The sequence below is a fragment of the Petaurus breviceps genome, unplaced genomic scaffold, assembly GCF_028583685.1.
Source record: "Petaurus breviceps papuanus isolate PSGF00001 unplaced genomic scaffold, PetGlider_PUasm1.0 90763, whole genome shotgun sequence".
In the NCBI taxonomy this organism is placed as follows: domain Eukaryota; kingdom Metazoa; phylum Chordata; class Mammalia; order Diprotodontia; family Petauridae; genus Petaurus; species Petaurus breviceps.
In genome coordinates, this window is record NW_027187340.1 from 7,081,818 (window position 1) to 7,097,064 (window position 15,247).

General features: G+C 36.4%; 1 protein-coding gene and 1 long non-coding RNA gene across 3 annotated transcripts in view; one reads left to right on the top strand and one right to left on the bottom strand.

Moving 5' to 3' along the window:
• The window catches only part of OSBPL6 (oxysterol binding protein like 6), a 276,138-nt gene that overhangs the window by 216,171 nt on the left and 44,720 nt on the right, over positions 1-15,247 (top strand). For both annotated transcript variants that reach the window (XM_069068487.1, XM_069068488.1), the window contains exons 11-12: positions 2,007-2,172; positions 6,282-6,415. In XM_069068487.1, the coding sequence (XP_068924588.1) occupies positions 2,007-2,172; positions 6,282-6,415 (300 nt within the window). The remainder of the gene's footprint in view (positions 1-2,006; positions 2,173-6,281; positions 6,416-15,247) is intronic.
• LOC138146542 (uncharacterized) overlaps positions 10,343-15,247 on the bottom strand; it is an 83,833-nt gene continuing 78,928 nt past the window's right edge. Inside the window, exon 4 of the long non-coding RNA XR_011164519.1 lies at positions 10,343-10,982. This is a non-coding gene — a long non-coding RNA (uncharacterized lncRNA). The remainder of the gene's footprint in view (positions 10,983-15,247) is intronic.

Below are 15,247 nucleotides of genomic sequence, written 5' to 3' on the forward strand. Positions count from 1 at the left end.
GCCTGCCTCCTAAGGTAGTAGGCCCTGCCTTATTGGAGATCTTAAGACAAAGGCTGAATGGCCGCTTGATGACTCCTTGTCCCGGTGCCAGGTACAGGATGGACTCCATAATGACTGAAGCATCTCCTAATTCTCTGATTCTGTGAAGCTTGTAAATAGGTAAGGTAGATGATAAGAAAGTAGTTCTGACAGTGTGCCTTAATTTAAAAAAGGGTGTATAAATTTTACATTTACGAATACAGAATTAAATTTACATAAATTATAAATTAAAATATATTCCATATTAATTTAATTATTTTACTTAAAATTTACATTGTAAATTTTACATGAGTAAACTAAGAAAATTCAAATGACTGTGCAGAAAGAAAACATAATTGGTATAAAATGCAAACTTCAATTTTATATCCTTTTGAAATACATGTTCTTCCTTCATTATCTTTCAGCACACTGTGTACTTCTAAGAGGTCAGAAAATAATTCTGAAAAACTGTCTGACTTGTTAATAAAGAAATTATATTTACATATAATGAAGATAAGAAGTAGTATGGTGTATAGAATGCTGGCTTAAGCATCATACATGCCCTGGTTCAAGTCCTACCTCCAACATAGGTTATCTATGTGATGAGGGAAAGTCAGTTAACCCCTAAGCACTCCCAGTCAATTCTTTGAGACTATAAATTGCAAATGAATTGAACATCTGCATCAGGAGAGACACTTGGAGAGTGCCCTAATCCAATGAAGTCACAAATCCAAAACCTTCTCTTCCCAGTAATATTCACCTGCAAGTCAAGACATCACCCATGATGTCACTGGTCTTCTTCCAGACTGAAGGATAAACAACAGGTATCATCAGGCTAACATTTAACATCTTTTTTGAAAAACTAGGGAACAGAGAAACCTTTTTTTTTAGATTCTAAATGGAAATGTAAACAAAGTGAGAGAAAAATAGAAGTTAGTTTTGGCAGACCATTGATGGAAGTCCATTGTGAATAATCTTCCCTTTTAATATTTAAAGAAATTCTGTGTGAAAAATAAGAATCTAACTCTTGGAGACCTTTGTCCAATTAGAGTCAGGCAGAGACTGACAGATAATATGGTGAAAAGAGACGTATGCGGTTCAACCTTCCAAAAGGTTTTGATTTATTTTTAGGAAGTATGAGGAAGCTTCTCTTCAGTCAACAGTATTGGCATCTGGAATGACAGGAAGGGGAAGTATGCTTTTGCTCAGCCCAAGAGACAGTAAACTCAAGGAGGCAGTCTGTTTATGGAAGCACTGCTAGCCCTTGGGAAAAATCTATTGCAATGTGCAACTCTATGTATGTATAGTAATATATGTGTGGCTATAGTGTGTATAATTAAATGCATTGCATTTCGTTCTATTCATGTGTAATATGTTTGATGAAATCATTTTTTTTGAAATTTTTCTTTGCAGTTGTATTATATAAGTTTGGGATATTGTTCACAAACAATGGACAATGATAATAATTTTTTTTTCTTTTGGTCTTACCATTATAATGCAAGTACTTTGGAGATGGCTAATGTGTTCCTAAGCCTACAAGCCAGTTTGGTATAGGGGCCTCTCTCAAGGCCTAAAGAGAAACAAGCACATATAATAACCTGATGTTGTGACTGTTAATTCAGATTTTAAAAGTAAAGGTCTGGTGTGTTATATTTCCTTTACTCAGCTTTTGGCCAAATGCCCTTGACTCGATTCCATGCATCGCACCGTGAATGATAATCAGTGCTCATATTCCTCTTCTTAGCTGTCAGCCAACAGTCACTCTTCATTTTCCATCTAATAGTTTTTAAAATGCTGAGGTGTAGTGGAAACAGAATCCATGAAAGTACCGTGACCCTTAAAATTGAAGAGTACAATTGTCTTCAGAGTCTGCCATCCAAAAAGATGCTTGTATTTTGTAGAGAGTGCAAAAACATCCAATCTGATACATGTCAGAAGATAGTGTGATGAGATGTGCATCGTTCCTAATTCTTGAATTCTCTATGCAGGTTCCTTTCAGTGCAACAATGTCCCCTGTTCGGCTGCATTCCTCCAACCCCAACCTTTGTGCAGATATTGAATTTCAGACTCCCCCAAGCCACCTGACTGACCCCCTGGAAACTTCCACAGATTACACAAAGCTTCAAGAAGAATTTTGTCTCATTGCTCAGAAAGGTAACCTGCAGATTTGTAATATACCTTCCCCAAAAGAGCACTTTTCCTTGGTTAGGGTTGGCCATTTTCTCTCTGTCTGTCTCTCTCTCCCTCCCTTCCTCTCCCTCTCCATTCTTTCTTTTCTCTTTTCTCTCTCTTTTTCTCCATTGCTCCTTTGCTCTCTATCTCTTTTTTCTTTCTCTCTTTTGTTTTTCAAAGCAAAAGCATTTATTGAAATGGCATAACATGAAGAGTAATGCCAGAAAATTTCCACAAACTTTGATTATACTCTTTGATAATTACACTGGGAAGAAGTGGCAAATGTAGGTACATATACATTAACAGTACTAATATAGAAGCACACATTTAAGGACCACAAATGGCAAAGGCAATTAATTCATATTTCTGACAGTAAAAGTCCCCCTCTCTGCCATTAAAAATATGCCATTTTCTCTTTTTATCTCAGGCAGGAATGTTGGCTACATTAATTAGTTGTTTTACAAAATGACATTTTATTTTTATGCCTTTTCCCTATGGACATGTCAGAAACCACATGTATGTGTAGTTACATGTATCTGCCTACAGTGTGTGTAGTACATTTCATTCTACTAATATTCTACTTCTAAGGAATATATTTGATGAAGTCATCTTGTGCTGAAAATATATTTTTCTTATAGTTGTATTATATTAGTTTGAGATATTTTTCATACACAGTGAAAAACCACAATATTTGTTTTGTCTTTATTTCATCTTTATGGGACAAATGCCTTAATGACGTGGTTTAGAACCCTATCCAAAACATAGGAAGATCTGTTAGGGGGGGAAAGCACTAAAGAAAATGGACCCAGGAATATGAATGTAAAATGTTTCAGTTTTGACTGAACCAAGTGTTAATATGGGAAGTCCAATAGAGACTTTAAAATCAGTATCTGACTGATTTCAGTGTCTTTCATTTATGGTTTGGAGTCAAAGATCTGGGTTCATCCAACCTCTGCCTCTTAGAACCTGTGAGAACTTGAAGAGTTAACTTCAGTTCTCTTGGCCTCGATTTTTTCATCTGTATAATAAAAGGGCTGCTCTCTGTTGCTATTTATTAGGTAATAATTTATATACAGAAATCCGGCCTCAGACACTTAACACAAAACTAGCTGTGTGACCTTGGGCAAGTCACTTGACCCCAATTGCCCTACCTTCCCCCCTCCAAAAAAAAGCAAAAAGAAAAATCTAATTAAAAAAATATAATTTATAGACAGAGCAGTTGGGTGGCACAGTGGATAGAGAGCTGGGCCTAAAGTTAGGAAGACCTGAGTTCAGATTTGACCTCAGATACTTACCAGCTGTGTGACCCTGGGCAAGTCACTTACCCCTGTTTGCCTCAGTTTCTTTATCTGTAAACTGAAATGGAGAAGGAAATGGCAAACTACTCCACTATCTTTGCCAAGAAAACCCCAAACAGAGTCATGACAAGGTAGACAGGACTGAACAACAAATTAATATACAATTCACCTATAATTCCATATACAATACTAAGGTTCCTTCTAGATACCATTCAATTCAACAAGCACCTAGGAAGTGGTAAGAGAAGGTAATTAACATTTATTAAGTGCCAGGCTCTGTGCTAAACATTTTACAAATAACATCTCATTTGTAGCAAATGCCTATCAAATACAAAATACTCTTAGTTGCTGTATCGAGCATTTTATAAGTCTGTAAATAATCAATTACATCATTAATAGGATTGAGGTTATGTGTAAGATACTTCAAATCTCATACATCCGTAGTTTTGTAATATTTCCATTGCACAAATGAATCATTATAGAGGTTCATTCCTTTGGAGACAGGGCTGCTGACATCCAACCATCCTCCTTTAAAAACACAAGTTCTCCCTAGAGGAACATCATGAAGGTGTCATCAGTAACATCCAATTGTGAGTTAACTCTCCAGATCACTTCCTTTCACTATCCTTCTCTCAGGCCGAGCCGTAGCCAGTGCAATGTGAAAGCATGAGGCAGTGTTAGGCGAGGTAGGCCTAGGTGCAATGCCAAAGATGCAGACCCTGGCTATCCAAGGGCGAGGTCAGAAGGCTGAGCTGGAGTGTGAAGAGTAGAGAAGAATTCTTTCAGAGGTTGGGAATTAGCACAGAAATGGGAGCAAATTTGCTGACTTCACAACTTGGCCCAGGGTTGACCCTCGTGCTAAAACCTCCAACCAGGCACTTTTCTTTTGGAGGCTTAAATGTGTTGTTCCCTTTCTGCTGTACTGTTTTTTCCTTGTGGTGGTGGCATGGATTGACTGCCCAATCATTCGGTGTTTTGCCTTTTGCAGCCCAGGTATGCCTGGAAATATTGCTTCAAGAGAGTACGTGTTGACGAATCTTGCCAACAGCTAAGGGAGAATGATAGGTGATTATAGCTCTGAGTAAGCTTTGTCTAGTTCCTTGAAATCCTGGCTTTCTTAGTAAATCCCAGTTTCAATAGAATTCCAAAGCCTCTATTGAAACGACACATTTTCTTTCTAGGGCACAGGTGTGAGTCTATAAATCATCCTTCCTAGAAAGTAAGACATTCTCATGATGATTAGGTGAATTCTCTAGAAATAAGCACTTAAAAAAATAAATGGGGGAAATTTGATTTTAAGGCTGCTTCTTGGATAGAGGCCTACACCATTTATTTCTTCACCTGACATTTATCACCCCTGGAATAGACCTCTCTGAACAGATGCAAAATACCAATGCTAGAGATGAGAAGATGCTGTTGCCATTTTTTTTAATGGCATTCTTTTGTTTTTATACTTCATTTCCACAACACACTATAGCCTTAGGTTTAACACATTATTAAAATTAGGAACATCTTTTTTATGAGCAAATTGCTTAAGTACTACTTTATTTAAAAAAATAAGTATTTGAGAATTCTCAAGCAAATTAAATGAACATGCTATTTTGGTTATCAGTGGACACAGTTTCAGAGTCTGAAGAAGATTTCACAAGGGACAGAAATCCTCAACAATTGGTTTTTCAAAATCAATGAAATCCATAGATTTTACTATTCCTTTTTAATTTTTTTTTTTTTTTGCTTTGCTTTGCTTTAAAACAAGCACTCCATTCACCAAGCCTCTCTAGATCAGTTCTAGACCAACTGTCCTAGATCACTTATGCAAGGCATGGGTTGATTTTCTTCTCCTGCCTGAGACAGAACCACTGCAAATGTCTTCCCACTTATAACATACTCCCCTCTGGACCGTCCAGTGACACCGGCTTCCTTTGCTGGTCCTCACATGAGACACTCCATCTCCAGACTGTTAAGTATTTTCAGTGTCTGTTCCCCATGCCTGGAATACTCTCATCTCTGCCTCCTGACTTTCTTCAAGTCCCAGCTAAAATTCCATCATCTACAAGAAGCCTTCTCCAATATGAAAAGCCTTTCCTCCATGTTAACGTCTTCTCTCTATTGTCTCCCATTTGATCTCTATACATCACTTTTGTATGTAATTTGTATGTGTCTCCCCCATTAGACTCCTTGAAAGGAGGGACTTTTTTAACTTTCTTTGTATCCCCAATGCTTAGCACAACACTTGGCATGTAGTAGGCATTTAATGCTTATTGACTAATTAATGGACTGACTTTGGGCAATAATTGCTGATAAAAATCCATATAACAAATCATAGATAGTGCAGTGAAAGCTTTATTTCTTCCACCCCTTCCTACTCACAAATAATTTCTACGTATTAGAGTTGATCACTGTGTTATTACTCAGCCCTTTTTTTAGTTTATATGATGCTAGACTTTAAAATTTTCCTCTTTGATTAACCCTTTTTTTGCATCATTGATTATTCTTTTTCCTCTCAAATATAGATGTTCTGACATTCACTTTTGAAGATAACATTTAATTAGTTTGTGTTCATTTTATATTATTAATTAGTCAAAAAAATGGAAAAGGTTCATAGTAAGTAGGAAAGCAATATCTCATTTCCAGGTAATATTTGATATAATTAAGAATTACTGTATTGTCTACAGCAATAGGACACCCTTAGATGTCCTAATGTATCATTTGTAGCCACTGCTAAAAAAATTTATATTTTCTGAACTTTATGAAAACACTGTATTTTTTTCTTTCATTTCCCTTCCCCATCAGTGCATTCCCTTTTGAAGTCGGCTTTTAACAGCATAGCTATTGAGAAAGAAAAACTAAAACAGATGGTCTCTGAGCAAGATCACAGTCAAGGCCATAGCACACAGATGGCAAGACTCAGACAATCGCTTTCTCAGGTAGGTTCTTGCTTTGTTTCTTAATGCATGCCACATTGCCCCTGAGTGTAGAGGGGCCACGGGGGCAGTAGCATCCCTGCTAAAGAACCTGCAGAATCATGGGTGTAGTCACAAGGTGATTCAGTGACAAATTGTATCTTCATCTGCCATTCTGCTACCATGGCCAAAGATGAATGAGAAGAGCATACTCATTCTGCAAATAGTGTTAAAGAAAGCTCTTAAGTTTTCATAAAAATAAAACCTTACTTGGTAGTATACTATTATTCTTTTGCCCTTTTCAATACTGGTATCTGCCTTCCTTCTTAAGATAATTTAGAGTAGTCCCTACTTTTAGTGTGATCTAAAGTCCCTACTTTTAATGTATAAGTAAATCATGCATTTAATAGCTATCCATTTCAACATGTACAATTGGCACTGTTGAATGCAGAGTTCATTTATAGATTTTTCCTTCACCCTAGCTAGTAAATTTTTTAATGCATTGAAAAATAATGAAATAACTATTATTCTTTTCTTTCTTTCTGTTTGATCAACCAATTGTAATTGTTCTCTTAGAATTCCTTTCCCTTCTACCTAGAAAAAGATCGCCTACCTCCTGACTCAACTTTATGTTATATGATAAATATGAATTATACTTAGGGGCTGCTAGGTGGTGCAGTGTATGGAGGCCAACCTGGAGTCAGGAAGACTCATCTTCCTCAGTTCAAATCTGGACTCAGAGACTTAATAGCTGTGTGACCCTGGGCAAGTCACTTAACCCCAATTGCCTCAGTTCCTCATCTGTAAAATGAGCTGGAGAAGGAAATGACAAATCACTCCAGTATCTTTGCCAAGAAAACGGGGTCATAAAGAATTGGACATGACTGAAAAACAAAATGCAATGAAATTTACTTATATCAAATTATTGTGCATATTAGATTTGAAAGTCCTGCCAGAAATCCTTTAGACTGTCTGTACTTTGAGCTTTTCTACCCCATTCAGAAGTACTTCATCTGAATACCCATAATTATCCTTCTCTCTATTTGGCCCATCCATCTACCCTCTTAAATTAAGTCTTGTGAGAACTCAATGTTGTGCAATTTTATGTGAGAACCCAGTGTTTATGTAAAATATTGTTCACTTCCTGGTGCCTTGGATCAGAACGATGGAGCAAACAAACCCTGGGTAAGTGGCTTCCTATACATATCAGACTCTGCTTGAATATTTCCCCTTGGTCCAGAAAACTTAGACTTGGACAAACATCACTATATTTGGTGCCACTGCAGTATCATTTCTTTTCTAGGTTTGGTTATGGCTCTTTTTTATTGTCCCTGCACATGGGATTAAAGTGTGGTCAGTTAATTTACACTTTGCTGCTTTGAGCATCAAATTCAAAAGGATTTATATTCTATAGCATGATCAGCAAAAGTGGCCAACTTTCCATCTGCAGAATAGGAACCTTTTTAACAAGTGTTAATTTCTTATAGTTTCTCCTAGAATGCTCATAGGCTAATGGTCACTAGATCCTCAGGCAGAATTTAATTGATGGTCAGGATGACTATTTTGATTGTAGAGTGAGTATGAAAGATGGGACAAGTAATCATCTTGCAAACAAATGAAGAATTTCATTTTTCTGTCCCTGGAAATATCACAGCTCTCTCTTCCACTGGAAGAACCAAAGTACTACGAACAGTGATTGTTACTAAAAGGAGGGATACATAAGAGAATTCTGATAGTTAAGAATAATGATAACAGCGATGATTGAGAGAAATGATGAACCAATAAGAACAAAGATGATTTTAAACAAATTAATTAATTAATTAATTGAGAGTGGTGATGACAGTATGAACAGGACTAAGGTGCTCTATTTCAGAAACAGTTATTGTAAATTGTCATAAGATTGAACTCATAAGGTATTCTGGAAAGGACAGTATTAATAAAAATTCAGTATCAGACTCTAGCCCTTCTCCCATGTGGTATTGCTCACCTTTCCAAATAACATTTTTAAAAATACTGCTGCAAAAGTAATTATAGTAGTATTCTATTTATATGACCCTCCTTCAGGCCAAATTCTTCATTGACCTATGTTAGTTTCACAAAAATTTTCCTATATTTAGCAAATTCTTTTTTTTTATCTTGACAATTATATTCATGATAGTTTGTTTAAAAAATGGTCAGAGTCCATCTTTCCCTCAAAGAATTGAGAAATTATTCAAGGATGTAGTTGAATGATCCCAAAATCAAAGCACTTCATTTGTGAATTCTAATGTTACATTTTCTCATTCTGAAAAGGAAATAATCCTTCCAGAAGTCTTGATAATAAGTGTTCAAATAAAGTCTGTATAATACATATTTACATCTTTGAAGATTCTAAGATCTTATGATAATTACTACTGGAACGGCCCAAAGAGCAATTATCATAGGTTCTTGAAATTCACAAGGACCTTAAGGGTTGTCTCATCCATTCTCCTACTATATTTAATGGGAAGTTTTATAATATTAGTGACAAATGGTCACTGAGGTACTGCTTACATTCAGTAACAAGGAAATCCCTTCCACAGAATATACCTCACAATATTATTAAACAGCTGTAGATTTTAGAAAAGTCTTTCTTATGTTAAGCCTAAATCTGTCTCCTTTCAACTTTCACCTGTCAGTTCTAGTTCTGCCTTCTGGACCAAAGTAAAATGGGTCTGCTCCTTCTTCTTCTAGACAGCCCTTCTAGAAAGACTTGAGGATAGCTATTTTTCCCTTTAGTCTTTCATCTTCAGGCATAATTCCCCAGCTGTTTTTTTGCCACGTCAGACTCTCTTTAATATCTTAGTTATATATACATACATACATAAACCCAGAAATCTTAATGGATGAAGATATAATAAAAGAATAAAATCTTGGTAATACATACTTATGCCTATGCTAATTCTAAAATTTTATTATAATTAGAACTGAGATGACCCTAGTTTGTCATTGTAGCTCTTAAAATGTAGCACCAGGAAAGTATCATAATGTTTTAGGGTTTGGGTTTTTTTTTTTCACTACAACAGAGTACAGCAGGAAAAATTTTTCTTGGCAGGTAGACATTGTCCTTTATTAATACTGTCTAGGATTCATTGGGTTTGTGGCTTATCTTTTAAAACAAACTTATTATGCCATTGGTTCATATTAAGTTAATAGTCTCAGATCTTTTTTTCCCTTAAATTATTCAAGCCTCATCTTTTCCTATCCTGTTCTCTGCAATTTATTTAAACCCAGCAGAGTTTTTTGAACTGCATATTTTATTAAAATTATATATGTATATATTTTCAAATTATCAAAGTCTTCAGGTATTTCAAAGATCTCCTGACATGATGTAATGGAAGAGCCACGAGTCTTGGAATAAGACCTGGGTTTGAGTCTTGCCTCTTATTAGCAATGTGACTGTGGACAAATCACTTAACCTCACTGAGCATCAGTCTCCTATAAAATGGGGGTAGGGGGAGGGAATCCTACATTACCTATTTCATGAGTTGTCTAAGGAAAGTACTTTACAAAACATGACAGTAGTGGTGGTGGTAGTAGTAGTAGTAGTAGTAATAGTAGCAGCAGCAGCAGTAGTAGCAGCAGCAGCAATACCAATTAAGCAAACTTTATGATCAGCGTATAAAGCATGTAACATGTAAAGAATATGTAATATTCTTCACTACATATTCAACAAAAGTATTACCTGCCAGGCCCAAGTAGCTGTCTATAACCCTGGTCACTAAGGACGTATAATAAGAAGTATTCCTTTCCTAATATAACTTAAATAAGTTCGTTTTAAAATATTTTATTGACCATCTGCAATGGATAAGACCCGACACTAGGTCTTGTGTATGTGTGGATTCAAACACCCACGCACACACAGAGTATATTTATATACACATACACACCTGTTATTTATCCTCCTGAAACTGGCTTGCATTTTGGGAATCAGAAATGTTATTTAATATTAAAGTAGATCTTGGATTTACACTCATCAAACAGGATATTTTGTGGTAGTATCTCTTTATAAAAGATTTTTTCCTACAGCAAGTAGTGAGTATATTTAATGAATTCATTATACATTCTTCCTATATACCTACTATGTACTAAAAACTATGCACATTGGTTTTGTTTGTGTTTGTATATCTACCCACATTTATGCATATTTGGACATTTTTCACAAACATTCTACTGCTGCTTATACTCTTTAAAGTTTAAAATTGGTTTAGGTATATGAGGACAGAGATGTTGACTGATATTATATTAGATCCTGGATTTATGCCTGGAGAAGAGGACATTTTATATTGGTATCTCTTTATAAATGAATAAATTTCAAATCAGTCATATTGCATGTTCTGTTTAAAATAGAAGCCTCCATGTAAAAGACTTAAGCATTCTTAGTCCTACTGGATTAGCATAACTAATAATGCATTCCTCTTGACTTTAGTCCCTCTCTTCAATGAATTGATCTTAATTAGTTAGTTTTATCTTTGACTTACTTGTAAAAAAGTGAAGCTTGTGCTTTACTGCAAGGGGAGCTGATTCTGGATAAATGACCACAGACTCTGACCTGTGCACAGCAATAGGAGTTCTGCATGAAAACGTAAGAGGAAAAAACTGACTTAGCATTTGTAGTACTATTATTAAAATGTCAGTCATCTGGCCTTAGACATTATTAGGTATGTGACCCTGGCCAAGTCATTTAACCCTGATTGCCCTCCCCCTGCAAAAATAAAAAATGTCAGTCATATGATCAGTACCCATCTTTTTCATCAAAGTCAATGTACCCATAGCAGATTTTCAAGGGTGAAAAAGCCATTCCAGATGTCATCATTTCTTAGTTTAGTCACAATGGTATTTTTTCTGAATTTTCCTGAAACTTAGTCAAGTTTCATAAGTCCTTTTCTTCATTAGATATCTTATATGTACTTCAAAAAATAAAATAAAATAACTCAGCAAATGGCTTGTCATAACTCATTTTTATAGGTCCCAAGTTCATTCTTTCACTTCAGGTATATTCTTTGAACCAGAACTTAATGTTTTCTTATTCAAAAGGTTTCAGTTTGCGAACTTTGCCCTAAACTCATTTTATTATAAATTTCAATCCATCTCTTTCCCATCTGACTTAACTAAAGTGTTTCCCTTTAGAAACCAAGTTTTACTGAGTAATATGTAGGTATGGTGGTTCTTCCTCAAGTAATGGAAAGTACTCAGATATGCCAGCAACACGGGCAGTAAAGGACTGGACAGAACCTAGGATCACTAGTTCAGCTTTGTTTTCTTAGGCATTTGTGTTCGTTCCAGAGCTTTCAGAACAGAACTTTTCTAAGGGCAAGGAAGTAGCTGTGACATTAACTATATTTGTACCCTCAGCCATGAAAAAATTAATGGGTCATGTAAAGTTTACATAGGCAAGATGTGATGGAGTGTTCAGACTTCCCTAAGAAGAGGGAGTTCTTGAGCATGCTTGACGGAGAGGCAAACCAAACCTGATACTTTAAATGAATTTGTATTCATTAGTCCAGTATTTGACTGTTTGTAATATGCTTTTCATGATTTGGGCTGAATGAAGGATTATTTCTTTGTAAATGGCATGCTACAGGATCAGATGAGGAAGCTAAGAAATACACATCTCTTAAAGCAATACTATTGCCATGACGTCACCATAGCTTTTCCTTCCTTGCCAGTGTGTTACATTACATTAGACAATTTCCTTTTTCTTTTTTTTTCCACTTCCAGCAGTACAGTTTAACAGCATACTCTTGGTGTCAACCTTTCCATTATTTCATTCATTTATTGGACCCCATTCTCTTGATTTGTTTTGAGAGCTATTCATTAAGGCACCACTTCTCTGAGAATACCAGTCTCTCAAATATTACAAAGGGAGAGGATAGAGTTGCAAAAATGAGTCATGGGAACCAGTAGCAAGAAGAAAAAATGTTAGTGAAACCTTAGGCATTGTCTAAGTGAGTGATAATAACAGTCTGTGCTGGAGGTTAGCTGTAGAATGAGGCTTACAGCATTTCATTTAATACTTGATATCAGTGGGCCTCACAGCTCTCAGTGAGGTAAGTGATCAAGACAAAATAAGGTAACAGTCTAAGAATGACTCAGAACTGGGCTGTTTGCATGCTGGGCTGTCTGCTGTTGAGATTGCCCGACCTGTCACTATATGTTTATTTCTGTGTTCTATGCTATCTAAAAATAACAATTCTTCTACCGCTGCATATATGTTATCAGTAATGATATTTTCCACATAGTTGTTCCTTTCCAAAAGCCAAGTCATTAGCTACTGGAAGAGACCTTGAGAGATTATCTAATATTCCCCCATCTTCAGGGCAAGACTTCATTTAAACCCCTGAGGGTAAAGAGTCTAACCCATTCTAAAACTCACAAAGAAGAGGATTCTGTAACTTCCTTTAATAATGGTATTTGTTTGAAGATTCCCACTGCCAGGAGATTTTTCCTTATGTTTCATCTTAATCTATCATGCAGCTGCTAGCCATATTGTTTCAGTAGAGCTGAGGAATGGATGACTCATCATCCATTTAGATAAAAGGTGGCTGGAAAGTGATTTTAATCACACCCAGTGGCTCAGTTCATAGCCACCAAACAATAGTAATCACACACAGTTGGGAGGGGAGGGAGGATGTGGTAGGGGTGTGTGTGTGTGTGTCTGTGTCTGTGTGTGTGTCTGTGTGTGTGTGCATGCGTGCACATCCCGATGGAGAAACTCTTCACTGTTGCAGATATGTAACTTGGAGTTTTAGTGAGTTGTCTGGGTGATTAAGTGACTTTTCAGTGATCACATAGCTAGTATGTGTTAGAGTCACACTTGGGCTCTGCCTAGGGAGCAGATAACTCTGTATGTATATGTTAGTATACAAACACATGCAGGCCACTTATCTATATCTTTTATCAGCTGTATTTCATGTTTATGTTTCTGTAAATGTGTGTGTGTGTTTGTATAGTTGGTGGCTGCAAAGATCTTCATACACAGAACAACTTCAGTATGTTCCAGACTATAATGGAGTAAGAACATCCAAGCTTATTCATAGGCATTACAGAAGTCATGGAGAGAATGGGGGATATTTTAAACTCCCAACTAACTGGGATTCATTCCCAGGAAAAATGGCCAAAGGCTCTTTGGAGAAGTGTACTATTAAAATTCATCTGAAAATTTATTTTATCTTGAATTAAGGAAAAATGCAGTGATTTTTTTTTACTTGCCAAAGTTCCAAGAATATGAAAACTAGGCACCTTTAAGTTTTCTATATTCATTTTCAGTGCAGAAAATTAATCTGGTGTTTTGTTTTCTTGTATCTTAGCAAGCCAGTTTATTTTCATCCAAGTACTTATCAGTTTTCTCAAAGTGGGGCACACACTTCCTCAGTCATATTTTTCTCTCTGACTGCACCACCACCCTTATGCCCCCAACCTGACCACTTATAGCTTTGTGTCAACTCTTTCCCACATTTCTAAAGTCAGGTAACTAGAATACAAAACCTAATTGACCGCATCTTCCTATAACAGAAAATGTGTGTCTAACTATATCAATGTTATCATAAAACGCTTGGAACTCTCTTTGGGGCCCATATTATAGGGCTCCTCTAGAGCTCCTGGAATTCCAGTTGTAGTTAGAGTTCCAATAGGGTCCCACTATATACCAGACTCCATGTAATAGCAGGTAGCTTTACAATGAAGTCCTGAAGCACTGAATGGTACACACTGGAAGACAAGCTTCAGATGGAATATAGAAAGATCTTTCCATTTAGATTATAAGCTCCTTGTCTTGTTTGTTTGTAGTTGTGTCTCCAGTACAGCACAGTTCCTGGAACATAGAAGCACTTAATAAGTGCTTGCCCTTCCTTCTTTCCTTCCTCCCTTCCTCCCTTCCTTCCATCCATCCATAGATCTATCTATCTTTCTATCTATCCATTCAGCCTGAGACCTTTCCTAGGTGTATGACCCTGGGCAAATGATTAGCCTCTGTTTGCCTCAGTTTCCTTAACTGAGTAAAATGGGGATAACAGAGTTATTACTTCACAGAGTTGTCATGAGAATTAATGAGATAATATTTGTAAAATGCTTAGCACGATGCCTGGCACATAGTATCCACCGTATAAATGTTCATTCCTCCTCCACAACCTTCATCTGTCTTGGGAATCTGGAAACCTGCTTTCTATACCTGGGTCTAACTATACTTGATCCCTCTGCGTGACCTCAGGCAAGTCACTTAATTTCTGGGTCCCATTTTCCTCATTTATAAAATGAGGAGATTAGATTAAATGATCTCTAAGGTCCCTTTTGGTTTATTATTCTAACCAATTTGAGGTTAAGGCAACTAAGATTTTTGTATTATATTCTTTGTGGCATCTGTCTCCATTTTCAGTGTTCAATAAGGAGACAACTTTTTGTCTTCTGGTATATCTGTGTATTTACAGTAGGCAGCTTATCACTTGCAGACTGCCCTTCAATGATCCTCTCATCATACATATTCTAAATGTGACCCTAGAGCTGTAGTATCTCATGTTACTGAAACATTGCCCATCTCATTAAAAGAGACTGAAACTCACCTCAGTAAATGGAGGCAGTTTCTTTCATTTCATTCCAAAGTCAGTTCCAAGATGTTCATCCTTCACTCAAGTAATTTCTGAGTTTTAGAAAATGGCACAGAAATTGAAGGAGCCAACTTTCACTGCCAGTAGATCATTCTAATGATCTTCATTCATGAAAGAGGCTGGAAAAAAAATAATATATATGTGGTGGTAGCATAGGCCTAAAAATAGTGGACCTAGATCTTCTGGTGAAAAGGAATTAAATGGGTCATTCTTTAGAACTATAGGAATTCTTTCT